Here is a 27,828-nt window from a genome sequence, read left to right as displayed (position 1 = left end):
GTCAGCAACATAAAACAACAAATGATTTTGGAGGTAATTACAGTTGTATGCAAAAGTTTGAATGCCCCTTGTCAAACTGCATGCTTTGTTGATTTCTAGGTGAAAATTAGTTGCTGAGTTTCACGTATTGTAAAAATAAAATAAATATAAAATATAAAAAATAAAACTTTTGCACAGCCATAAGTTTAGCATGATACATTTATGTTTTTCCCAAGGAGTTAAATTCAGAAAATAAACAGTAAATGTGCATTAAGTTGTGTAGAACAGTGTTTTCTTCAGAGGATGAGTTAATTACTTTCACAAAAGAAAATCAACAAAACCTGTCATTTAAACAGAAACAAACCTTTTGTTGGTATGTTTTATTTGTATTTGGAGAATCAAGAATGTTTTCTCCCCATTCAGGCTGTTCTAGAATGTTTTCTTCCCATTTATCATTGGTCTAGAGTATTCTCTCCCCATTCACACTGTTCTAGAATGGTTTCTCCACTAGAAAAACAGAACGGTGTGAATGGGGAGAGAATATTATAGACCAGTGTTAAATGTGGAGAAAACATTCACACTGTTCTCGAATGTTCTCTTCTCATTCACAGTATTTGCAGTATTGTTACTAGCGATGTTAATAATTACAATTAAATATTAACCAATAAATACATAAATGTTTGATCAATGCTTTCAGTTGCAAAGTTAATTTAACTTCTGAAAAAAACAACAGATATTTGAAGTTTCAAGTTTGTCATTCAATTTGAGGTCCTTTTTTGAATTATACGCGTAATTCAACTCATAATTCTGAGTTTTCTGGAGTCGACTGAAGTATTTTATATTAACAGGAAAAAACATAAACTCTGGCAAAAAGCATTAAACATGTTGGGGCAATTGCTCTGTATTTACTTTGCTTTGTTTTGTAGCGAACACTGGCTGAAACTCTACCTCAAGCAGAGTGTTTACCCAAAAGTTAAGGGCCTTTTGGCTCCATCAAGTCTGGGATTGTGGCATAAAGCTGACGGCTTAATACCCCAACCCCAGACTCAGTCAGATTTACGGCTGAATCAAGAGGCTGCACCCCTCTCCTTTGACCTGGAGAAAAACAGGACCCTTCACTGGAATGCAGCTGCATGGCTCTCCAAAATCCTGTGGACAACGTTTTATCTTAAGTAACAGAAAGTACATTTCTAAGGTGTTTGTCCCCTCCAAACTACAACCATTCGTTAGAACTCTTTTTAACTAAACTAGACATACCAAAACAGAATTTGTACGACTTTGGACGGCAAAATTCCAACTTTCTAAATTTCCTAGGGATCTCAAGCATGGACCCACAGCACCCCCAAGGGGTGAAACCACAAATTACCACATCACCACCACAAGAAAATTTCGTGCTTTGTCTGCTTGATTCTGCTTGGTGATTCGTGCTTTGTCTCCTTGATTATCAAAGTTTCCATGATCTGTAAGTAATACTACTTGTGGTATTAATCTTGTTGTTGGGTAGTACCTAAATATTACCTGTATCTTTTTCTACCGTTAAGTGCTAGAAATACGTAGAGTATAACTTTGATAACAGTCAGACCCAACCATTTAATTGCTATGAGTTTAGACCATTGACCAAGATGTATCCTGAATGTGGTTTTCTTTTCTTTTCTTCCTTTGTTCCTTTCCTTTTATTGTTGATTTTATTTTTTCATGCATTGGATCATGTTCAGAGTTGATAGGCAAGTAGTACCCGTGTTCTTTGACATGTATTGTGTATCAGGTAACAAGGGTTAAACTCTCTCTTAGAAACATGCCTGAATATCCTAATTGTTCATTCCTTGATTTTGAAAGTTAAACCAATTGGATGATATAGAAATGTTCTTTTTCTTTGTTTAAACTAGCTGAAACAAAGGAGGCAGTGATTTTGGGGAAGGCATTCCTCAAACTATGCACAACCAATCAGAGAACCTTAGGTGAAGAGAACCTATCAGCACTCTGGCACCACCTCCAAAGGGTAGGGCCTCCAGCCGAGCACAAACAGAGTGCATCGCAAATTTGGGGAGTTCCTGCGTTCGCAACAAGTTTCTAAGTTTGTGCCGGCCTAGGTCAGAAAGACAGGTCAGAAGTATTAGGATGCTAAATGATCAGATCTGAAACCTTTGTTTGTTTCGTAACTTGCCTGTTCGCCTACACACCTTAAGTTTGAACCACCCTCAGAGAAGGAACGTGGATATTTCTTGTCGGGCCAGGGAGAATATATCCATAACTTTCGATTCTGCTAAAGAGAGGTAGTTAGTTAAATTGGTACCACCAGCCTCAGAACCCTGATTGCAACCTGAACCTCACCAGCGGAGTGGGAGTGGTTCGGACACCACAGAGACCCAGCATCGCACCCAGAGCCACGCACTGATCTGTGAACAGATCGACCCTCGAAAGGCCGCCCAAGCTTCACCGTCAGACGGCCATGAGACGCCTCCGCCCAATCACTGACGGAAAGGCGCATGCCCGCATGGAGACGCAGCATCCACGGCCAGCTAGGAGAGGAACCACCGCGTGAGCTCCAGCCTTCGATCGAGTCTGTCCTGAGACGACCCCTCCTGAAATCAGCCCCCGACTCCCACGTAAGCTGGAACCATCAATTTGCAGTCAGCGCCCTGACGCCAATTTATTTAATAAGAGAACTTTTATAGGTACATCCAGCCATATAGTTCTTCCCGTCCAGGCTTAGGTTAATTCTCTAGAGGCTCTCCCAAGCGACTCCCCAAACCACACTGCCTCATACCATTTAGCCGTGAATCACTCTAACTTACTCGAGCTATTTTGTCTTTCATTACTATCACTTTGTTTTGTTTTGTTTTCTGGTTTTATTTTCTATTGTTTATCATTGAATGTAGTCCAAAAGTAGTTTGATATTTAGCCAATAAATTCCCTTTTCTAAAGCATCCTTGGTGCGAGCGTTTCTCTCTCTTGCCCTGGTCTGTAGACTTAAAATAAATCCGGGTTACCTCACACCCTCACAGAAGGTTCTAGCAATAATAATATTAAAATTGCAAAACCCGTTACAGTTTTATGGTGCTACAAGCAGTTCTGTACTATTTTCTAGATTTGTGACAGTCTGGAGGGTTGCTCTTATCAGGTAACCTGGAGAGGGTCCACATCCTCTCCATGCAGGCTCTCCACTGGTGTCCCACAATGCTTGGTGCTGGGTCCTCTTCTCTTTTTTGTTTACAATAGTTCTCTTGGTGATGTCCACCAATATCCTTTCATGGCTTCTCTTATCACTGTTATGCTGATGTTATGCTCACCTTCTGATACCCAGGTTACCAGTCACATCTTGGCATGTCTGACTGACATCCCTTCCTGGATGGCAGCTCACCACCTGAAGCTCAATCCTAGCAAGACTGAGCTGCTATTCATCCCTGCAACTACAGGTCCTCATCATGATCTTGTTCTCATTTGAGAACTCTCTGATTGTTCCATCTGAAGAGGCAAGAAGTCTGGGTGTGATTTTGGATGGCCAGTTGTCGTTCTCAGCTCGTACCACAAACCTAACTGGGTCATGCAGATTTCTCCTGTACAACATCTGGAGGATCTGACGCTTTTTCACTCAAGAGGCCACCCAGGTGCTAGTTCAGTCTCTTGTTATCTTAAGGCTTGGCTACTGAAACTCATTTTTGGCCGTTCTTCCTATCTGGGTCATCAATCCCCTGCAACTCATCCAGAATGCAGCAGCACGGCTCGTCTTCAATCTTTCTAAGTTCAGTCACGTCACTTCACTGCTGCACTCCCTTTACTGGTTTCCCGTACCTGCATCAGATTTAATACCCTGATGCTTGTCTACAAAGCCAAAATGGAACACCCCCTCCCTACCTAATGTAAATGGTCAAAACTTGAACTGTACCTCAAGCCCTTCAAGCTTCGAATTCAGTTCGGCTTCAAGATGCGTAGAAGACAAGCATCAAGACTCTCCTCTGTCCTGGCACCCAGGTGGTGGAACAAACTCCAACTGGCTGTCCGAACAGAAGAGTCTCTCACGGTCTTCAAATGCAGACTCATCTCTTTATACAGCACTTCAATGAGCACTGAGTTAAACATTCATTGTAATGTATTGTACTGCACTTATGTATTGTATTGCACTGTGCTGTGTTTAACCCTTTTCCTTTTTCTCTGGGTAACAACGTGAACTTTTGTTTCTAGCAGTATCTGAGCTCAAGACCAGCTTTCTCTTTAACTTATTTGTAATTAGCAAAGATATTTTCTCTAGATAGACAAAGCACCTTTTGTAAGTTGCTCTGGATAAGAGTGTCTGCTAAATGCTGTAAATGTAAAATGCAAATGCAGTCTAAGATCACATTCGCTCCTTTTCCCTCGACATCCATTTCATCATTTTCAGCCGATACTGCCCCCACATTGGCTATCAGATCAGTGGTCCACCTGCATAAAGGCATGTTCTGGCTCATGAGTCACCATATTGCTCCATATCAGCATGCCATGCTTTGCCAGTGATTGCTGCTTGCGACTGAATAGTAATATAGTGAATAGTAATATAGTGAATAGAAATTTGTTGATGGCAGCTTAGTGGTGATGAAAGGTCAAAGAAATTAATGTGTTGTATGAATAACAGCATTCATTTCATGTAAAAAACAGGTTTTATTTGCCTTACTAATAACAATAATTTACACAAAATCTTTTTGCACCCTCTGTTCCACACCTGGTAAAGAAAGAAATCTGAGTAAACAAACCAAATCTGAGTAAAAAATTACCAAAAGGTGAAAGGTTTCCATGTATATATAATGGAGCCACCTGATTCTGGATGCAGGTGAATAAACGAAACCTATCTCTAATACAGTCCAAGGGTTAAAGTTAATAAAGTAATAGTAAAACATAAAACACGTGTATGAACTCTTACTTGGCATTAATTGTAACTGGGAATGTTTCATCCTCAGTGTAGAAGAAGGGTCTCTCAGGTGTCAGATATACTTCAAAACTGGGCAGCACTGGGAAGTGGAGTTAAAACTTTCAGTAAAGCAATACTGAATGTAATATATTGGTAATATATTATTCTATCTTTAATATTTAAATAAATCAGTAGATGAACAGATCTATCTGTTCATCTATTAATTTATTCATTTAAGATTTTGAATCTAATGTCAAAAACAGTAATCTTACCGTATTCTTTGACTTCAAACTCTGCTGTGAAATTCTTGTTAGGGTTGTCCGTGAAGCTTCCAACTATTTTCCAGATTCCAGTGCTTCAAACACAAGATCAATCACATGTAGTATTACATCTAATACATTCATTGGGCAATTCTGCTATTAAAAGGTAATAAAGATAATGAATTGATAAAAAAATATTAAAAATGTTTTGCTATAAGAAGATGCTTTTCAGTGTCAGATTTAACAGATTTAACCAAATCGTGTTCTGATTGCATTTAAAACCATCATGTCTACATACTACTGCTGTATATCTGAAACACCCCAAATGCAAAAATCTACTAGTTTCATTATAAATAGTTATGACTGAGTACTACTGGGTGATGTTTACAGCAGTTACTTTTCAGTTTCAAGTCCTTTTTATTCGCTATGTAAAAGTTACCCAGCACTTGAAAACTGTAATATGTCACTTCCTGGGGGTCACATGTGCAGTCTTGTGCATGTGCACCTGGGGAAGTGATGGCAACAGGATACACTGTAAGAAGAGGCAGGTGAAGGGAGTATGATCATCTGGGCAATGTTTTCCTGGGGAACACTGGATTAGAAGTTGCACATGTGAATGTTAAATTGACACATGTAGTGAACAGTACCTGGAACTCTGCTTCAAGCTGAGTGTTCACTTAGCTTATCACCATCCCAAGAGTTAAGAGGTTTTGGCATCAGAGAGTTTGGAGTTAGGAGCATAAATTTGCCACAGGAAGACTCATAAACCCTGAACTAAGCCAAATTTACGGCTGAGTAAAGGACCAGAACACTTCTCCCGACCCAGGGGGCAATATAAAACCTCGCCTGGAATACAGCCACATGACTCTCCAAAATTCTAGGGATAACCTTTTCTTTGAGTAAAAGAGAGCACATGTTTAAAGTTCATATCCACTCCAAACTACAACCATTTGTTGAAACAAGACTGATAGGACAATCTGGGCCAAAGTTCAAACTTTCTGAATTCTATGAAGGTTTTGTGCATGGACCCATAGCACCCCCAAGTGGTGAAATTAAGAATCACCACACTGCCACTATAACCGACTTTTGCTCATAACGGACCCCAGGAAAACTTGTTCACGTGCATGCATGACAAACAACATTATATAATCTGTAAGTAACATTACTTGTATTTTGTGTACTCGATGACTTAAATATGTATTGTTTTTGTTTTCTTGTTAGATGCTAGGAATGAGTAGTATAACATTTTGATAAGTTACTGATGTGACCGCATAAAGTAGTGATTTTAGAACACTGATAAATACCTGTCTAGGTTTTTTCTTTTCATTTGTTTCACTTATCTTCTTTTAATTACTTATTTACTTACTCTTTTCTTGGGTTTATTTTATTTTCTGAAGTGATGAGCATACTGTGTTTAAATTTACTTATAACGATATGACACCTAGAGATTATCTACAAGGTTGTCTATCGAACACTATATCTGAAACTCTGCTTTGAGCTGAGTGTTTACTAAGCTTATAAACTCATTCACATGTATGCATGACAATCAACTTTATATAATCTGCAAGTGATAATGCTTGTATTTTGTGTACTCAATGACTTAAAATATGTATTCTTTTTTTGTTAGATGCTAGGACTGTGTAGTATAACATTTTGATAAGTTACTGATGTAACCATTTAAAGTAGTGACTTGAGAACACTGATAAATATGTACCTAGGTGGTTTCTTTTCACTCGTTTCATTTAGCTCCTTTTACTTAACTCTTCTCGTTTGATTGATTTTATTCTCTGGAAGTAATGATTTTACTGTGTTGAAATTTGCTCATAACAAAATGACACCCAAGGATTACCTATAGGGTTGCTTTACCATGGTTGTTTTCAGGTAACATGAGTAAAAACTGTATAGTATAATCTAAAACTATTTTCATTCTAATCGAATTAAAAGCTTAGTTGGAACAAAGGAGGCAGCATCTAGGGAAAGGCACTCATGGTAAAAGCACTACCAATCAGACTTGAAAACAATGAATAACTAATTAACCATTAGGTGAAAGAACCTATCAGTGCCCTGGCTCTGCCTCCAAAGGGAAGGGTCAACAATCGAACAAAACCTGAGTGCACAAGGTTTCCAGTTCAGTTAGCATTCCCAAGAAGAAGAGAAACATCCGTAAGTCTGTCCCAACCATGGTTAGAAAGTTTAGAATGCTTAAATTAGATCTGATAATCATTGTTTGTCTGTTTTAGTTTTCTGTCAGTTTGTACTTTTCAGTTTAACCCAAACTTAGAGGGGAAAGTGTTTAAATTTCTTACATGGCCAAGTAAGAAATTCCTGTACGTTTTCAGCTCTGATGATGAGAAGTAGTTATTTAGTTAAGTGGCCTTGAAGCTTGCTTGCACCCACCACCACCACCGCCTGTGAGTCGAGGTAGTCCCAGGGATGCAGACATCCGGAATCCCCTCCAGAGCCGAGGAATCCTCAGACATCCATAATCACCTCCAGAGCAAGCAGATTGACCACGGAAAGACTGCCCAGGCTACAAGCTCCATCCTCAAGCAGCCCTGAGAAGTGATGCAGAGATCTGGAATTCCATCCAGAGCCACGCCTCAATCTGCGAGCAGATTGACCATGGAAAGACTGCCCAGGCTCTGAGGTCCAGCCTCAAGTAGCCCAGCACGTGAGCTCCAGCCGGTCCCAAGATGACTCCTCTTGGAGGGCTTGAAACCAGCTCCCTTGACTCCAAAGAAAGGCTGGCTTTCATTTTTGCAGTCAAGGTTTGATGCCACTTTATTCAACAGGAACCCCTTTTAGATATATCTGCTTAGGTTAATTCTCTAGAGGCTCTTTTACTCCTTTTACTAAGTTTACTAAGTTTACTTCTTTTACTAAGTTTCAAGCTGCTTTCCCAAGGAGCGCCCTAAACCACATTCTCATACTATTTTAAACTGTGAATCATGTCAACGGAGTTATCTGTTTCTTTTATTTTGGTTTATTTTTCCTGTTTTGTTTATTATTGAAAGTCATTCAATTGTAGTGTCATATTTAGCCAATTAAGTCTTTTTTTGATTGAAGCATCCTTGGCGCGAGTGTTTGTCTCTCTATCTATCTATCAAGCTAATGCAGGTTGTCAATCAACGACCGTCCACTGTTTGAATTTTAGTGAGAGAAGCTAGCTGTTGTGCCGTTGGTAGGCCTGTGTGTTGATATTAATGCCAAGGTGCTAGACTAGCACTGTCTGTATCTGTATCAGCTAATTAATGTTATAGAATGAGAGGAGATATGATGAGAAAAAAAAAGTGGGGGAGTGGGAGTGGTGGGGCAGGTCTCATTGGGTGCTCACCCCTAAAGCTCTGATCCTTGAATCGCCCCTGCTTTAGGCCATGTTTCAATCCCAGTGTGGGCTGTTTCTTGGTTTCTCCGCTTTGGAGTAGTTTTAGTTAAGGTTTCTCTGTGGCATCTGGAAACTGCTAAGAAACTGCATTTCCCAGCATTATTTTCTCTTTTCACACGTTTTATCTGGTGGTTTCTGTTTAGCCTTTTGGGAAAATTGACCATTCAGTTGACATTTACGTATGGTAACCTTAACCAGAGGGCAAATACGCAAAAGACTGTGTATCATAGCCCCCGAGCATAAAAGCCTCCTTGTGAAGACTTCCAAGTAAGTCAAAAAGACTGTTAAAAAAAGCTGAAACAAGTTGAAGGAGTTGTGACTGAACTGATGTTACTCACTTTACGTGCTGAGCTTTTAGAACCTTTGTGAATCGCTTTGCCCCATAAGTTTGTACTGTGCATTTCAGTGGGGTTGCATATTGTGAGGATTAACCATGAGGACTGCTGCTCCAGCCAACGCACTTGTGCTTTGTGAATTGTGTGGATATGTGAGTACTCTCCAGCTGTGCTGCTGCTCGGGATGCTGCACCATTGCCCTGTGTGCTTCGCGAAACTGTGAGTATTGACTCATTTGAATCAGTGTTTCACTTAACGCCCACATCTGGGATCTACAAATGTGCACCAACAAAACAGGCCCCACAAGTAGTTAAATCACAGTGCTGGTGAACTATTATGATAATACTCACACTCTAGAGTTACATTTTGAGACAAAGTATTGCATTTTGTTGTGAAATATGTTACTGTTCACTCTTTTACCCAGGTAAGTGTTTACGAGTAAACTCATAAGGGTGGACAAACCCATTTAAGTGTTCTCAGACAAACTCATTGCCATTTGACATATAGGCAAGTTTAGGAGGTTGTTTTATCACTTTTTGGTGCTAATTATTGATTCATTTTGAAGTCCACATAAATAATTTAAATTCTTTTATATATAATTTTTATATATATATATATAATTTATAATTTTTTAAATATAATTTTTAGGCGCCTTTAGGGAGGGGTTACACTTTGGTATCCCATAGCTGGAGTCTTGGGTTCAATTCCACCTCTGGGCAAAGCCCATTGCACATGAATACTGAAATCTGGTCTTCTTGGAATTTAATACTTGAGCTCATTTAACAGCAATCAGAATCTACAGTTTGAAACATGCACATAGCTGACCCCATGTCTTTTTTTTTAACTCTCTTGTGTTCATATAATGTGGAAGAAGACCAAATTATTATCAACTGAATTGTTAAGAGAATTTTCACAGTAAAAGCACTAGGGCTGGGTGATAAAACGATAATGATAATTATCGTGATATAACTTTTTTCTCAATAGAGCAATAAGACATGTTCGATAAATTTTCAATATAATACACCATTCTAGTATTTATTAACCCCGGTAATTGTCAAAATGATTAATGAGTTATGCATGACGTCACGTGTGAAATATGTAAAGAATTTTCCCATGAGGTAATGTGTATAAAAAATGTAAACAACTGTAGTAGGACGTCACGTGTGAAATATGTAAAAATTTTCCCAGGGGTTGGTGTGTGTAAAATGTAAAATGTAAACAACAGTTGTATGACGTCACGTGTGAAATATGTAAAGAATTTTCCCGGGAGGTAATGTATATAAAAAATGTGAACAACTATTGTAGGATGTGAAAAAATGTGAAATGTTCCCTGGGTGTGGCTTGGAGGGGGGAAAGTGTGAGCAAATTTTCCCTTGAGAAGTGTTAATGAAAAAAAAAGATGTGAATTTTGTGTAAAAGTTTAAAGGGTAAAAAATTTAAACGGGTGGCCATGAAGCGTAAGGATGAAAATAGCGATGAAAAAAAAAAAAGATGCGGGGACTTACCGTTGGGGTGTGTGTGTGTGTGTGAATGCTTTTTCAAAACTTCCCAAGCTTTGTCCGGTATGGAACGTGGGAAGAATTTTCAAAAGATTCCCAGGATGTGTTTTGGAAAAAGATTCCCAGGATGTGTTTTGGAAAAAAGATTCCCAGGATGTGTTTTGGAAAAAAGATTTCCATGATGTAATGGTATGATGCAACTGTATGTAGTTGTTGTTGTGTATTTGAGTAGCAAGTGTGGGGGCCTCCGTTCTGCTAAGCGTGACTAATAATTGAACAGGTGTCGTGGTGTTTTTCTCCTCACAATACTATAAAAACTGGCCGAGAGCCATAATAGTTCCTCATTATGGACCAGTTTGCGAGCAATTACAATACCCCTGCTGGGGGTGAAGCTGAGGTGTCAAACTTAACGACCCACTCCAAGTACGAGTCTGACACTGAATCTGCGAGAAGTACGATGGGTCTCACAGATTCTGATTAATCATCCACAGCGGAGGATGGTGTTATTTGCAATCCCCCAGAAAAGGACGCGCCAAACTCAGCTGTCTTTCAGGAAAGACCCAGCGTGATTGTGTGGCGATCTTTCAACGGCACAGATTCAGACGAATCACCCACAGCGGCGGCGGGGGATGAAGTTTTTTGCATCTCCCTCGAAAAAGATAAGACAAACTCAGCAGTGGTTCAAGAAAGACCCAGTGTAATCGTGTGCAACATCGCCAACTGTGTCACCTGTATCACCGCTGCGGTCCGGTCGCCACCGCTAACAGACAACGTTGTCATTTTCGAAGATCCCGGTGACTTGTTTGAACTTGAAACTTTAGTGGACAGAACTTTTCGCTGCGACTTCATCCAATAGAATTAGTGTCGCTCAGCAAAACGATACAGAAATATTGACCGAAGCTGACGATGGATTACCATCACAGAACGAATGGGATTTATCGGATTTTACCTCACATGCTGACGATGGAGTGAATCAGGATGTTTTTATGCAGGACATCAATGCATCGACTTTGGGAAGGTTACCACCGCAGAGCGAAGGACACGCGTCACACGTTAACGATGGAGCAAATGGGGGTGTTATCAACGCTTCGACGCGGTGTGAACGGAGGTGTCAGGTGGCAGACCCCGAAATTCACATTCGATCAGCTGTTCGATCAGCACGCCCTCCACAAGCGGGGAGGGGGATGGGGTGAGGGAGAGACACAGACCCATGTTTAATCACAGTGAATACAATTATCAAATAAATTTATCGGATCTAGATACAGGTTTGAATTTAATTCAGTTCACGCAGGCTCTACACAACCAAGTAGACCATTTGTTACACAAAGCCAGACAGGTTTCACAAGGGGATGACATTATCCAAATAAGTTTGAAAGGTGAAAGCTTATTTTCGCCCGTGATATTTCAAACTAACGCAGAGGAGCTGAACGCTGAACAATTTCTGAATTACGTAGAATCAGTTGTTCAATCAAATAAAAAAATGTTAAGCAACAAATCACTCACACTGAACATTCAGATAGTGAGAAACTTTCAAGGCGGAATAGGTTATTCCAAAATAACAAACAGTATTTTGTCATCGGAAATACTTACAAAAAAAAGTAGGCATTTAGTTATATTTTTAAACACTTACCAAAATTCCTGCTTCGCGTGTAGTTTGTGTGATGAAACTGGGTTTGACCCAAAGCGAATGTCAAAAGGAAGCTCTATTACTTTTAAATTGGTTAAATATTTCACCGGAACATTTAGTTTCATTTAACGATGTGACTTTTTTCGAACAGTTTTTAAACGTCAAAATTGTGATTCTTTACAGAGTAAACAACGGTGGCTCGTTTCAGACTTTCCAAACGCATGAACAGCCGCACGAGAAGACCTGTTACCTTCTTTTGCTAAACAATCATTATCATGGTATTTTGAATTTAAAAGGTTTTCTCGGTGTTAAACATGTGTACAAGCCGTATTCGCACAGTAAATACACGCACCGCTGCGATTTAATGTGTAGCGTGTGTCAAAGAGTTTGTTTAAAAACCGAGAACGTTATGAGGCGCGCAGAGTGTCTTAGATTCTGCAGGTCACAGGATTGTTTTTCACACCACAAACGAATGGGATATTGTGAGAAGGTTAAATGGTGTCAAAACTGTAATCGCTCATACATAGTGACGACCAAACTCCACCGGTGTCCCCAGACCGCGTGTAACATTTGTAAGTCACCTTTAGGCGAGAAAGAGCATCCCTCTAAACACCAATGTTTTATCAGACCCACTTTGCTGAGGCCGCAAACGCAGAAATATGTATTTCTTGACATAGAGTCCCGTTTTACAGAACAAAACGAGCACGCGGCGATACATATACGCGCCGTCACGTATGAAGGTCGACATTTGTGCACCACGGGCGACGACCGCATCGCAAAGTTTTTTAAACGTTTTAGAAAAAACAGATATAAAAAGTATACATTTATCGCTCACAACAGCAGCGGTTATGATTCGTATTTTATGCTAAATTACCTAACAAAGAACAAAATAGTACCGCATCTCATTACTCAAGGAAATAAAATCTTATGCATGACCGATTATTTTTTTCAAACAATGTTACATAGACAGCCTGAGCTTCTTCCAAACAAAACTGGTTGATTTACCCAGAAGTTTTGGTTTTGAAAATGTGAAAAAGGGTTATTTTCCTCATTGTTTTCACACAAAAGATAATTTGTGTTATGTTGGACGTTACCCGAAACCTGAAATGTACGGATATTCACAAATGTCACCTACGGAGGAGACAGAATTTATAAACCGGTACGAATCGGTAAAAACGGAGTGTTTAATTAAAAGAAGGAACTATACCAATAGTGTAAGAATTATGTGGTTATTTTAAGAAAAGCCTGCATTATATTCAGAGAACGAGTGCTGTCGATGGCCAACATGGACCCGTTTCAACACGTCACCATAGCTAGCGTGGCGCTAAGCCTGTACAGAACAAACTTTTTGCCGGATAGGTGTCTGGCATTAACGGGGCCTTTTTTTAAATTAAACACTCCATTTTTTACCGATTCGAAAATGATCTTTTGTGTGAAAATAATGAAGAAAATAACCGTTTTTCTCATTTTCAAAACCAAAACTTCTGGGTAAATCACCCAGTTTTGTTTGGAAGAAGCTCAGGCTGTCTATGTAATGTTGTTTGAAAAAAATATCAGTCATGCATAAGATATTATTTCCTTGAGTAATAAGATGCGGTACTATTTTGTTCTTTGTTAGGTAATTTAGCATAAAATACGAATCATAACCGCTGCTGTTGTGAGCGATAAATGTATACTTTTTATATCTGTTTTTTCTAAAACGTTTAAAAAACTTTGCGATGCGGTCGTCGCCCGTGGTGCACAAATGTCGACCTTCATACGTGACGGCGCGTATATGTATCGCCGCGTGCTCGTTTTGTTCTGTAAAACGGGACTCTATGTCAAGAAATACATATTTCTGCGTTTGCGGCCTCAGCAAAGTGGGTCTGATAAAACATTGGTGTTTAGAGGGATGCTCTTTCTCGCCTAAAGGTGACTTACAAATGTTACACGCGGTCTGGGGACACCGGTGGAGTTTGGTCGTCACTATGTATGAGCGATTACAGTTTTGACACCATTTAACCTTCTCACAATATCCCATTCGTTTGTGGTGTGAAAAACAATCCTGTGACCTGCAGAATCTAAGACACTCTGCGCGCCTCATAACGTTCTCGGTTTTTAAACAAACTCTTTGACACACGCTACACATTAAATCGCAGCGGTGCGTGTATTTACTGTGCGAATACGGCTTGTACACATGTTTAACACCGAGAAAACCTTTTAAATTCAAAATACCATGATAATGATTGTTTAGCAAAAGAAGGTAACAGGTCTTCTCGTGCGGCTGTTCATGCGTTTGGAAAGTCTGAAACGAGCCACCGTTGTTTACTCTGTAAAGAATCACAATTTTGACGTTTAAAAACTGTTCGAAAAAAGTCACATTGTTAAATGAAACTAAATGTTCTGGTGAAATATTTAACCGATTTAAAAGTAATAGAGCTTCTTTTTGACATTCGCTTTGGGTCAAACCCAGTTTCATCACACCCGTCAAACTACACGCAAAGCAGGAATTTTGGTAAGCGTTTAAAAATATAACTAAATGCCTACAAGTATTTCCGATGACTATTTATCATTCTGGAATAACCTATTCTGCCTCGAAAGTTTCTCACTATCTGAATGTTCAGTGTGAGTGATTTGTCGCTTAACGTTTTTTTTATTTGATTGAACAACTGATTCTACGTAATTCAGAAAATGTTCAGCATTCAGCTCCTCTGCGTTAGTTTGAAATATCACAGGCGAGAACAGGCTTTCACCTTTCAAACTTATTTGGATAATGTCATCCCCTTGTGAAACCTGTCTGGCTTTGTGTAACAAATGGTCTACTTGATTGTGTAGAGCCTGTGTGAACTGAATTAAATTCAAACCTGTATCTAGATCCGATAAATTTATTTGACAATTGTACTCACTGTGATTAAACATGGGTCTGTGTCTCTCCCTCACCCCATCCCCCTCCCCGCTTGTGCTGATCGAACAGTCTTCTGCGTGAATTTCAGGGTCTGCCGCCTGACACCTCCTTTCACACTCTGTCGAAGCGTTGATAACACCCCCATTTGCTCCATCGTTAACGTGTGACGCGTGTCCTTCGCTCTGCGGTGGTAACCCTCCCAAAGTCGATGCATTGATGTCCTGCATAAAAACATCCTGATTCACTCCATCGTCAGCATGTGAGGTAAAATCCGATAAATCCCATTCCTTCTGCGATGGCAGACAACGTTGTCTGTTAGCGGTGGCGACCGGACCGCAGCGGTGATACAGGTGACACAGTTGGTGACGTTGCACACGATTACACTGGGTCTTTCTTGAACCACTGCCGAGTTTGTCTTATCTTTTTTGGGGGAAATGCAAAAAACTTCTTCCCCCGCCGCCAGCCGCTGTGGGTGATTCGTCTGAATCTGTGACGCTGAAAGATTGTCACACAATCACGCTGGGTCTTTCCTGAACAACAGCTGAGTTTGGCGCGTCCTTTTCTGGGGGATTGCAAATAACACCATCCTCCGCTGTGGATGATTAATCAGAATCTGTGAGACCCATCGTACTTCTCGCAGATTCAGTGTCAGACTCGTACTTGGAGTGGGTCGATAAGTTTGACACCTCAGCTTCACCCCCAGCAGGGGTATTGTAATTGCTCGCAAACTGGTCCATAATGAGGAACTTTTTACAACTATTATGGCTCTCGGCCACTTTTTATAGTATTGTGAGGAGAAAAACACCACTGACACCTGTTCAATTATTAGTAACGCTTAGCAGAACGGAGGCCCCCACACTTGCTACTCAAATACACAACAACTACATACAGTTGCATCATACCATTACATCATGGAAATCTTTTTTCCAAAACACATCCTGGGAATCTTTTTTCCAAAACACATCCTGGGAATCTTTTTCCAAAACACATCCTGGGAATCTTTTGAAAATTCTTCCCACGTTCCATACCGGACAAAGCTTGGGAAGTTTTGAAAAAGCATTCACACACACACACACACACACACACCAACGGTAAGTCCCCGCATCTTTTTTTTTTCATCGCTATTTTCATCCTTGCGCTTCATGGCCACCCGTTTTAATTTTTCACCCTTTAAACTTTTACACAAAATTCACATCTTTTTTTTTCATTAACACTTCTCAAGGGAAAATTTGACAATTGGACATTTTGACAATTACCAGGGTTAATAACTACTCATTCTCACACTTTCATGTTCTAGCGACAGCGCTGGTGGCATTTTCTACTGCAAGGAAAGAGACACTACTCTGCTTTTGCCAGAAGACGGTGCACTTCCGAGTTTTTCGATGATTAGAGTGAGGGGGCCATGAGTAAGATGAGTTTTAGCAACGGCTGAAATGTGGAGTTATACATTCCCTGTTTGAGCAGTGCAACCAGCGATCTGTTCTCCTGTGACGAAGTGTGAGTGACGAGACCAGAGGATAGTTTAAAACAGCAATTAATTACCCAGGAGAAAAAATCAGCCTTCAAACTTGAAAGAAATAATGATTTGACATTTACCGCAATATGTATCGATATCGAACTATATGAATTTTGTTTATCGTGATAACATTTTTTTGCCATATTGCCCAGCTCTAAAAAGCACTGTCTTCGATATTTACTGCTATATGCATCTACACAATCATATAGACTGACACACAGGGTGGCAAAGAGTAAGCAAACACTCATTTTCAAGGCTTTGAAATAGCTGCGCAACGAAACCAACCTGATGGGACTCCCCAGTTGAAACTCCATGCTCTTGAAAAAAGTATTAATTGTATAAAGTGGGTGTCTTTGAATGATGATCCCTTCTGGTGTCTAGAAATCATACCAAAGACAGTAAATATTAGCTTATTGAATCATTGTTTTACATGTTACAAAGATATCAAACATAAATAACTTGAGATAACCTACTGTCCCCATAGTTAAGCATTGGTGACCAATCCAGCAAGTTTAAGTTCAATGTACTGAAAATAATAGCACTGCATGTTAGAATAACTTATTTTTTTTTCTGTTACATTAACATAAATGCATGTTACTGCAACTCATAAATTTTTACTAAGTTGATTTAACTTTTTCAGTGTCAAACATTTTGCCAAACACTGAATGTTTAACCACTTAGTGCACATGTGGTCAATGTAGTATTCTGCCAACAGGGGGAAGGTTAACTCAGCATTTTAACCAACAACATGAGGCCAGGAGGCTAAGCAACACATAAATGAAAAATATATGCCTAAGGGAAATCAACTTACTTAGTCTTACTAAGTTATACACATATGTTGATAAAATTAATGAGAGTGAAATGATTGAAACCAACAACAGTGCACTCACTTTCACTCTCACTTTCTAAATGTGGTGGTTTCAAAGTTGCCAATGGCAACAGGCTAAACTACTAACTCAAAAATGCCATTTGAGTGTAGAAAACCATCAAAAAAGTTCACTTACTTAAAAATAGTTGAGTAGTATGTGAGTCATATTCAGGTTTATGTACAACAGACTTGATGTATGAGTTAAAACAAAATATTGGATTACAGTGTAGACCACATATGGAATTCTTCATGACCAACAGCACTGTGAAACATCTCAAATCTTTTTGAAATTACATATGCTGAGATCTCATCACTGAAAATATGCATTTCAACAGATCAAAATATCTTTATGAAAAAATGCATTTTCAACTTTTGAATAATAGTGTAACTTTTATAAACACTTACCACAATTTCCACCACAACACGATTCACTACAGACTTTGCCTCTAAGTTAAAGGGGAAAACTCTGTATCGTACTGGAGAGAAAATGCATGGCGTTATGGACAATTCTGTGCTGCTTTAACAATTTTCAGACATCAAGGATATCTTAGTAGAGAGATTGAGAATAGGACAACCTAATGTTTACCATGATTTTAGTAACTGTAGGATAATTGAAAGTAACATTGTCTCACCTTTACTATCAGGGGCATATATTGTCTTGTCTGTCTGTATAAATATATAACCCGACTGCAAGGTGACCATGACAATTTTCTCCATGGAATAGGGTCCATCAAAGTTTGCCTTCAGATAAACATACTGTTTTTTCTGTAAGTCTGTGTGAAAAGTATCAACGATATTGTTGATCTGCAAAAAAAAAAGCACTGTCTGTCACCATCTCGGAATTGATACTCATAAAGAAATGCATCAAGATTTTAATGAGCAGTCTATAGTATGACAGAACAAAATGGTAAGAGATGATAACTTGCAGTACTAAATGCCCTAGTTTATGAGTTAATAAACTACTTCTCTGAAGCTGTTGCATCTCATCCATCAATGTTAATGAAATAAAAGACTCACCGTTACATCAACCAAAGCTTGAAATTTTTCCTCAGGCTTTAGCGTCACAGTTGTTGAGAAGAGATCTCTGTCTTTGCTGGGAAAGTTCATCACTCTGATAATAACATTTATGGGCTTTTCCTCTTTGTAGTTCCATGCCTCCACAAACACCTTCTCTGTTGTGCCCACCCTCAGTATCTGGGGAGCTGACACAACAAACCTAAAACAGAAGTAGAAGGAAATGAGATCTGGCATTTATATTTAAAATAAAAATGTTTTATATTTTTATGTTTAAAAGGCCTTAATCATATTTTCTTTTATTTTCCTGAGATCATTTTATGCTATTTGTGTGGGTTTATGCACCAGAAGCAGTCACAATTTATTTTTACATCACCATTTTCCAACCTCTAACTCTTAAAATTCAGCTGTGTTTGTTTCTGTGCCTTTAAGACTGCAATATGTTAATGAGCTATGTTTCAGCTGGCTGCCCTGTAAGATGCCTAATTCAGAAACCAGCCTGGGTTGAGAGACTTCTCAGAACTTTAGCAGGAATGGCTTCGTTTAATCTGGTGTAGTTGTTGATTTTTGTGACATCACATAAAACATTCAATTCAAAATTATCTGTTTTTGATCTAGTTTAGTTTTCATATATGGATTGTATGGAGTTGGGCATGAACAGTACATTTGGAAACTAATGAAGTCTACATACTGCATAAGGCACTGCATTAAACCACTTTGGTTTGATTGCTTGCAGCGGTAAGTGTTGTTTCATTTAAACCAATTCACTGGATGGCAAAATGATTTATCATGAGAGTAATGAAAAGTATCAGGATGTAACCTTTCCATTAGCAATTAAATGCTGAACTTGACTTCAAAAAACTTCAATATAACATACTTTTTTCCTTTATCCCTGAGGTATGTTCATGGGAAAGACTGTAAACTATACCATTGATGGTGAAGATGTTGAAGTGGTGGACAGATTTTGTCTGCTGAAGTCAAACATAAACTGTGAGAAATAGAATAATTGTTCTATAGTAAGATTTTATTGAAATTACTTTTGAAAATACCATTGTATGTGGACAAAGCCTTCAATTTATATGCTCACACTGTACAAAAACACTAGATCCAATTGACATGCTACAGGAAATGCAGTACCTATGGACAGCTCTGTCTATGGACAATTATCAATAAAACTGTTACATTCAAAATGACACTATGAAACTGAGTTACAACAGCTTTGCTAACCACACTGTGCATTGAAACTAAAAGCAGGTGTTGATGTACACGGTAGGACTTCATGGTCTCTGAACAGCCTTTTTTTTTTTTTTCTTTAAGTCAATTTAAAAAAATCTGTGTGTGGTGTTAAATAGTAAACATTTTGCCTGAATAGTAAAGCTTCAGACTATTCAGTCACTAGCAGCTAAGCTAAGCTACAGAGTAAGGATAGAGCACTCTGTTTGTATAAAAATAGAGGAGGATGATGACAGGTTGACAGGTTGGGAAGCTTTCCATGCAGAATTTGAACTGATAGCCAAATTTGAGTTTGAGTGGTCTGATAAACAGAAAGCCCTGCAGCTGATGCTTTGTTTATCCTATGATGCATTAGCTTGTCTGCTATTGCTTGGCCCTCATGAGAGGTCTCATTACAGTGCACTAGTTGGGGCACTCTACAGGCATTTTGAGTGGTATTAACAGCCTGGGCTCCCCCAATCTGAGGTGTGTGTAATTGCAGAAGACAGCAGGGGAAACATTGAGAGTTTTAGCTAATGATATTTAAATGTTAGCTAGATGAGCTTGTGCTCATGGCACCTTCTGTGCAGAGGGAGTTAGTGTGAGACCAGTTCATCATGGCAATGTCTCCAATTGCTACAATTTCTGCATCCTGCACAGTGCACAGATGTCACCAGCCCCACAGTCAGAGCTGTGGAGGAATCAAGTGAGTTACCAAACCCAGGTGTATCCACTGGGGGTTAAGTCAGCAAGTAAGAATGCTGCCCTAGTCAAAAAAATATAGTTAACATTGGCTGTAGCGGAGTGTCCATAACAGACGTCTGCCACATTTCCATCGATATGGAAGGAGTTCCATGCTGGAAGTCCCAACAGTTCATCCCCATACACGACTGGTGAGCTACCACAATCATAAGGAGGGGATGGCTGATTTTGGGCCTAGAACTTTTGAGAAGCAATGGGTGCCAAATGGACCTAGAGAGAGCCATGATGAGTTTCAGGGGAGGACATGTGGTGGCAGTGACACCGCCAGATGCCCAGTGCGGAATATATAGTGGAATATGTTGCATCCGGTAACTGCTGGTTGAAGTATCTCCAGAGCAGAGTGCACTGTTAGGTTGGGGGCAACATGTCTTTTCATGGGCAGACCTCTACCAGCATTGATGATGTAGACAACGATGGATACAGTGGACGTCTGCAGAGAGGAGAGCTAGCTAACTGGCTGCGTTCATACATAATTGAGGAAGAACTGAGATCAGTCCAGTGCTGATGGCTGAGAGACTAAGATGTGTGCTTAGGCTGGAGCAACCTGTACAAGCTGAGCTTATGTACGGCATAGCTTTGGCCAACAATAGCTCCTTAATAAAGCACAATTTAATTCAGTCAGAGTATAGTTGGCATATATGACTTCGGTACCAGGTCTTAAGGTGAGCTGTGATCAATGCTGACTTCTTGAGGCAGGAACTGGAATAAAAAGGTAGTGAAACAGGAAGAGAAGGAAACAGTTTTTCAACTGGCCACTCTTCAGATTCTTCTCAGCCAAATAGAGGGAGTTAGTTAATATAGCATAAGGTAGCATCAGAAACCTGATTGCACCAAGAACCATCGGAGGAGCAGCTCAACCCATCTCCTGGACCTCTGAGTCTTGCCGGCAATCACAAACCAATCTGTGAGCAGACTAAACACCTAAGACGGTCAAAGTTCTTCATTCTTCAACTGTTCTTCTGCAAAGTTCTTCTTTCAGTCAACTTCTTCAGATCCAGCCCAGCTCCAAGATGACCCCTCAATGAGGGTTTGAAATCTGCCTACTCGACTCCCATGTAGGATTGTGTTCACCTTTTATGCACGCAGGTTTCAGATGCTATTTTATTTAATAGGTTAGACGTATATGTTCATATAGCTACACATGCTTAGACTAGGGCATGTGACTGAAGGTCTCTTTCACTCCTAAGTTTCGAGTTACATTCCCAGAAAGTGCCTTAAGCATATTGCTTTATACCATTTTAGTCATGAATTAAGTTCTCTGAGCTTTATGTTTTATTTATGTTTTTCTTTTATCTCCTAAATCATCCAAAGTAATTTCAATGTTGTTTGGTATTTAGTCATTAAATTCCCTTTTGATTGAAGCATCCATGGTGAGCATGTTAACTCTCTTACCTGTGGTCTGTAAATTCGAGTTACTTTAATTTTTTATTTGAAGTTCAAACAATAATGACAACATGATTAAAATTTATTGTCCCGCTACAGCTGTCTCCTTTACCAGGAAACCTTTGTTTCTTATGCTGGTGTAAGTACTGTCTTTTTTTTACTGCCTTTAAACCATTTGTATAACTTCTCAGTGTGTTTTATGTAGCTGTTAGCATGCTATGCTAACACCGTGCTTTGTTTAAGTCTTCCACTGTCGTTGCTGGTTAGATCTAATCATTGGAATGACTTTTATTATTAAGAGTTTATACCTTTCACCACTCCAATGTTGCTGTTATTATTGCCCTTCAGTTAAGTCCACTGGACTTTCACCACACAAGGTACAGTCCAGAATAATAAGCCACTGTTGTGATTTATAACGCAATAAAAATAAATGTGATATACTTACAGTGGGTCGCACAGTGTGAGCAGTGGTGAAGACAGAAGAGCAGCAGTGATCCACAGCAGGTCCACCTGCACCATCCTGCCTGTCTGATCCTGCCTGTGTCTGAATACATGAAACTGAATGAACTACCACAGCTTTTGTGAACACACATGCTCCCCCTTCACTTACAGCTCAGTACAGTTCAATGCACCATGGTTCACAGGACTGTGTGCGTGTGTGTGGAGGCACACACACCAGGGGTATAGCCCTAGGTTGGTCACAGGCCTATCCAGTCCAATGGAGAAAAATATGATGCCACACTGTTTAAGAGAATGAAATTTGATTTGTTTTCTGTGAGTTTTTTCACTGTGTTATAACTAATCAAAATAGTTATGCTCTCTAACAAGTTATGCTACTTCATTTTATCATCCTTCCAATCACTGCTTAGCATTTGTTGCTATCTGGTATTACTAATAACAAGCATGAGGACACTGAGGTCCTCTGTAATTTTGAAAGGGTTTCATAACATTCAGTGTGAAAATGGTGACAAATTGCCCAATCAGCAGCGACTGTTTCTCAGCTTACCTCAGAACTACTGTAAGGGTTGGCTCCCGGGCTAGGCCACCGCCGGCCACCAGGGGGAGTCAACGACCCCAATGAGCCACACCTGCTCAGGGGGCTTTATAAGGGCTGGGAAGAAGACACACCTTGCTGAGTCTTTGTTCCAGAATTGTGGCAAACAGACCAGCCGGTAAACTCGGTAAAGAAGCTCTAAGAGGATTTTCCTCGAGCTTCTTTTGTCGCGTCTCGAGCCTATTCCCCCTTTTCTCGAGTCGTGTCTTTCTTCCTTTAAAAAAAAAAAAAAGAAAAGAGAGATAAGTAACTGAAACTAGAGAAGGGACAAGTTTGCCCCTTCCTCTTTCCATTCTCCTTTTGGTTATTCCTTTCTGTTGGGAAAGTGTGTTTTTCTTTAGTTATCATTTTCCTCAGTGTTTGAGAGAGCCAGCCTTTCCCCTGGCGTCCTTTGTTTATTTCCCGCCTAAACCTTAGCAGGTGGGCTTTTATACGTCTTTTGTTTTCCACCCGTTCTCGGCGTTCCCTCCGCCTCTATAGAGCAGTGGTAGGGCGCCGGTTTATTAACGTGGCGACGTGGGTTCGAGCCCCGGCGTCCGCGGTTTTGTATATCATTCCAATAATACCTTCCAATCGCATAGAAGCTCAGCGTTTGGGTCCTGCTTTCCAAAACCTTGTGGTGGCTCACCCGGTTGGCCTTTGAAATACCGACCAGACGGCCTGGGTTCTAATCCCACCTCCGGCAAGCCCCCACATTACAACTACTGTGATTTGGTCTTAGACTTAACTGTCTGCCAAATGTCAAATGTGCCAGCATGTGACTTTTTGAGATGTTCAGATATGCAACACATACCCAGATAGCATGTGGATATGGGCCACTTCTGACACAGATATGGCACTGCTGGCCCAGTGTCGGCACTGGCAACCTGCATGTGAGCCAAAGGTGGCCCACATATTGAAAACGAGAATTTGGCCCACATGTCTCAAAACACATCCGGTCCACTTCTGGCACAGATATGGCACTGCTGCCTACTGGCAAACAGCATGTGAGCCAAAACTGCTCCTTTGTGTTCTTTTGTTTTGTTTTGTTTTGTTTTTTTAGAGATCTTCCACTTGGTCTTTGTGATCTACTCCACTGGAGTGTTTGGTTTCAGCACATCTGCAAAGACATTGCAGGTGCATACTGCATGTAATCACTTACATTATGTGGCCCAGAACTGTTTTGTAATGTGCATATTGGTATTTTTATATGTGGACCACTTTTGGCTCAAATGTCAAGTCAAGTCAAATGTATTTGTATAGCGCTTTTTACAACTGATGTTGTCACAAAGCAGCTTCACAGAAATCCATTAAAGACAAAGTTTTAACATGAAATGTAAATCCTCCAAGTGAGCAAGCCAGGGGCGACAGTGGCAAGGAAAAACTCCTTTAGAGCTAAGGAAGAAACCTTAGGAGGAACCAAGACTCACATGGGGGGACCCATCCTCCTCTGGTCAAACTACCTACAAAATTATTATTATTATTATTAGTAGTAGTAGTAGTAGTAGTAGTAGTAGTAGTAGTAGTAGTAGTAGTAGTAGTAGTAAGGAGTCCATGAAAACTTCAGTGTAGAGTGGGAGTGGGCAGCTAGTCCAAGTCAAGTGGAGGTAGCTGGGCAAGTGGCGGCGACTGGGGCGTGGGCAACTGGTCTGAAGCGGATAGCAGGAGAGCTCCGCAGACAATCATCCATCAGTGTCTGTCCGGCAGGTGGGCAGATGTTTACTCGGAAAAAGGTAGGGAGATGGAATTAGTTTTGTTCTGTTTGAGTGTATGTAAAACAGAGAATGTGAACATTTCCAGAGTGTGGCTAATGACTCCGGCAGATCTAACTATAACAGCTTAACTAAAAGGAGAGAACCAAAATGACACACAGACAGGGGAGCACCCTGAAACAATCTGGCATCCCTCTGCTCCACCGTCCACAAACCTGAGTGATCACGTGCGAGCGGTGGGACAACAGCACCAGCGTCTCAGTTTACTATAATTCCCTGTGTCCATGGACCCCTGGATCTGCTGCCTTTATCTAAGGGGGAACATTAACTACCAAAAGCTAAACTAAACAAGTGAGTTTTCAGCCTAGATTTGAAGATTGCGACTGAGTCTGAGTCCCGAACATTTTCTGGAAGATCATTCCAGAGTTTTGGGGGCTTTATAAGAAAAGGCTCTTCCCCCAGCTGAAACCTTCTGAATTTTGGGAACTATTAAAAAGCCAGCACTTTGTGATCTGAGTAATCGTGGTGGCTCATAATGGGAAATAAGGTCTTGCAGGTACTCAGGAGCGAGCCCATGTAGGGCTTTATACGTCAATAAAAGAATTTTGTAATCGATACGGAATTTAACAGGCAGCCAATGGAGTGATGATAGAACTGGACTGATATGATCAAATTTTCTAGTTTTAGTGAGGACCCTGGCTGCAGTATTTTGAACTAGTTGAAGTTTACTTAAATTCCTGCTGGTGCATCCTGATAGTAGTGCATTACAATAGTCTAGCCTTGAAGTAATAAAGGCATGTACTAATGTTTCTGCATCGTGCAGCGATAAGGCATTTCTTATTTTGGCGATGTTGCGAAGATGTAAAAAACTGTCCTAGTGATACTGCCTATGTGTTGATCAAATGATAAATCTGGATCAATTATGATGCCAAGATTATTTGCTGCTGAACCAGGTATAACTGGAAAGTCAGCGAGATTTAAAATTAAATCTGGTAATTTATTTCTTGCCACTTTTGGACCCAGAAGGAGAACCTCTGTTTTGTTACTGTTTAGAAGGAGGAAGTTACGTAACATCTAACCTTTCACATCTTTTACACAGTCCTCTATTTTCTTTAACCTGTATTTGTCATCAGGCTTGGCTGATATGTACAATTGTGTATCGTCTGCGTAACAGTGAAAGTTAATGCCATGGCTACTTATAACTGTGCCTAACGGTAACATGTATAATGTAAATAATAATGGTCCTAAAATAGAGCCTTGCGGAATTCCAAATCTTACTTGTGAATAATTGGGAGATAAGTCATTTACCTTTACAAACTGATAACGTTCCGTTAAGTAAGATTTGAACCACAATAGGGCTGTCCCTGTGATTCCAACCATGTTTTCTAACCTTTCTAGGAGAATATTGTGGTCTATCATATCGAAAGCTGCGCTGAGGTCAAGTAGTACCAACAGGGATACGTAGCCTTGATCAGAGGCAAGAAGAAGATCATTTGTTATATTAACTAGAGCTGTCTCAGTACTGTGATGTGGCCTGAATCCAGATTGGAATTTTTCATATATGTGGTTCTTATGTAGATATGAACTAAGTTGTTGGGCTACAGCTTTTTCTAAGATCTTAGATATAAATGGTAGGTTAGAAATAGGCCTGTAATTAGACAATACACTAGCATCAAGGTTTGGTTTCTTGATCAGAGGCTTAATAACTGCTAGTTTAAAAGCTCTGGGTACATGGCCCATGCTAAGGGACGAGTTTACTATAGTTAAAAGAGGATTAATGATAATTGGTAGTACTTCTTTGAGTAATTTTGAGGGGATTGCATCAAGTGTAGTAAGTAAGTAAGTAAGTAAGTAAGTTTTATTTATATAGCGCTTTTTACAACAGGTGTTGTCACAAAGAGGCTTTACAAGGAAATGAGCATTACAAAAAGAAGTCCGGGTCCGAGCCCCCATGAGCAAGCCAGTGGCGACAGTGGCAAGGGAAAAAAAAACTCCCTAAGAGAAACAGGAAGAAACCTTGAGAGGAACCAGGACTCAGAAGGGGAACCCATCCTCCTCTGGTCGACACCGGATAGTAAACATTGTTAGTATAAAGTATTATAGTACAAAAAACAGGGTAAAACGTGAAGGAAACAATTAATTTGAATAGTTCAGTTCATGCAGCAGAAGCAGCAGCATCAGTGGGGTCAGGTTGTGAGGGTGAGGTTTGCACGGTGAGCAGTGGCACCCGATCAAGGCAGCAGCATCAGCAGCAGGATGGGCAGCTGTTCAACTCGGCAAAAGAAAGAGAGGAAAAACACAGTCAATGGGTGATTGATTAATTTGAATTAGTTTGAATGATTGATTGGTTCAAGTGAATAATTTTGAATAGTTCATGCAGCAACAGCAGTAGTATCAGTGGGGTCAGGTTGTGAGGGTGAGGTTTGCACGGCGTTGAACAGCAGGAGGCTCAATGTTGGTAACCCGGTCCAGAGGGCTGGCGAGCAGTGGCACCCGATCGAGGCAGAAAAGGCAGCAGCATCAGAACGCACAGGATGGGCGGCTGTTCAACTCGGCGAAGAAAAGAAAGGAAAACACACAGAGAGGAAAACACACAGAGTTAGTTCTGTAATGGGTGACCGATCACAAATTACAGTGTTAGCAGAGACTCTGGCAGGTATAGAACTAACAGGGAAAACTAATTACCAAAGGCTTGAATATACAAGTAGGTTTTTAGCCTAGACTTAAAGACTGAGGCTGTGTCTGAGTCCCGAACATTAACAGGAAGACTATTCCAAAGCTGGGGGGCTTTGTATGAGAAAGCTCTCCCCCCTGACGTAACTTTATTAATTCTGGGTACTAATAGTAAGCCAGCACCTTGTGATCTAAGTAGGCGGGATGGTTCATAGTGAGAGAGAAGTTCACTCAGGTACAGCGGGGCGAGTCCGTTTAGTGCTTTATAAGTCAGCAAGAGAATTTTATAATCAATCCGAAATTTTACTGGCAACCAGTGTAAGGCTGATAAAACTGGGCTGATATGGTCAAACTTTCTGGTTCTAGTAAGAACTCTGGCTGCAGCGTTCTGGACTAGCTGAAGCTTGTTAATGCTTTTGCTGGGACATCCAGCCAGCAGGGCATTACAGTAATCTAGCCTTGAAGTAATAAATGCATGAACTAACTTTTCTGCATCCTGTAGAGATAATGCATTTCTCAATTTAGCAATATTGCGAAGATGCAGGAAGGCTGTTCTAGTAATATTAGTTATATGTGTGTCGAAGGACAGATCAGGGTCTATAATGACACCAAGGTTTTTTACATATGAGCTTGACGCAACTGAGAAATTGTTAAGTTTAAGTGTTAGATTAGACAGTTTGTTTCTAGCTGCTTTTGGACCAAGAAGCAGAACCTCTGTTTTATCTGAGTTTAGAAGGAGAAAGTTACTCGACATCCAGTCTTTTATGTCTTGTATACAGTCTTCAATCTTGCTAAGTTTAATTC

The 27,828-nt window shown here is 40.2% G+C and overlaps 1 protein-coding gene across 1 annotated transcript in view; it reads right to left on the bottom strand.

Moving 5' to 3' along the window:
• The window catches only part of LOC118803437 (complement C3-like), a 91,240-nt gene extending 68,996 nt beyond the window's left edge, over positions 1-22,244 (bottom strand). Inside the window, exons 1-7 of the mRNA XM_036563924.1 lie at positions 22,052-22,244; positions 18,253-18,451; positions 17,868-18,039; positions 17,641-17,711; positions 16,653-16,744; positions 5,134-5,216; positions 4,874-4,961 (exon numbers count right to left, since the gene is read on the bottom strand). Coding sequence (XP_036419817.1) covers positions 4,874-4,961; positions 5,134-5,216; positions 16,653-16,744; positions 17,641-17,711; positions 17,868-18,039; positions 18,253-18,451; positions 22,052-22,125 — 779 coding nt within the window. The 5' untranslated portion in view covers positions 22,126-22,244. The remainder of the gene's footprint in view (positions 1-4,873; positions 4,962-5,133; positions 5,217-16,652; positions 16,745-17,640; positions 17,712-17,867; positions 18,040-18,252; positions 18,452-22,051) is intronic.
• Positions 22,245-27,828: the final 5,584 nt, after the last annotated feature.

The sequence above is a fragment of the Colossoma macropomum genome, unplaced genomic scaffold (assembly GCF_904425465.1).
Source record: "Colossoma macropomum unplaced genomic scaffold, Colossoma_macropomum, whole genome shotgun sequence".
Taxonomy (NCBI): Eukaryota; Metazoa; Chordata; class Actinopteri; order Characiformes; family Serrasalmidae; genus Colossoma; species Colossoma macropomum.
The sequence above is the reverse complement of the archived record's forward strand: the minus strand, read 5'-3'. Positions and strand labels throughout refer to the sequence as shown.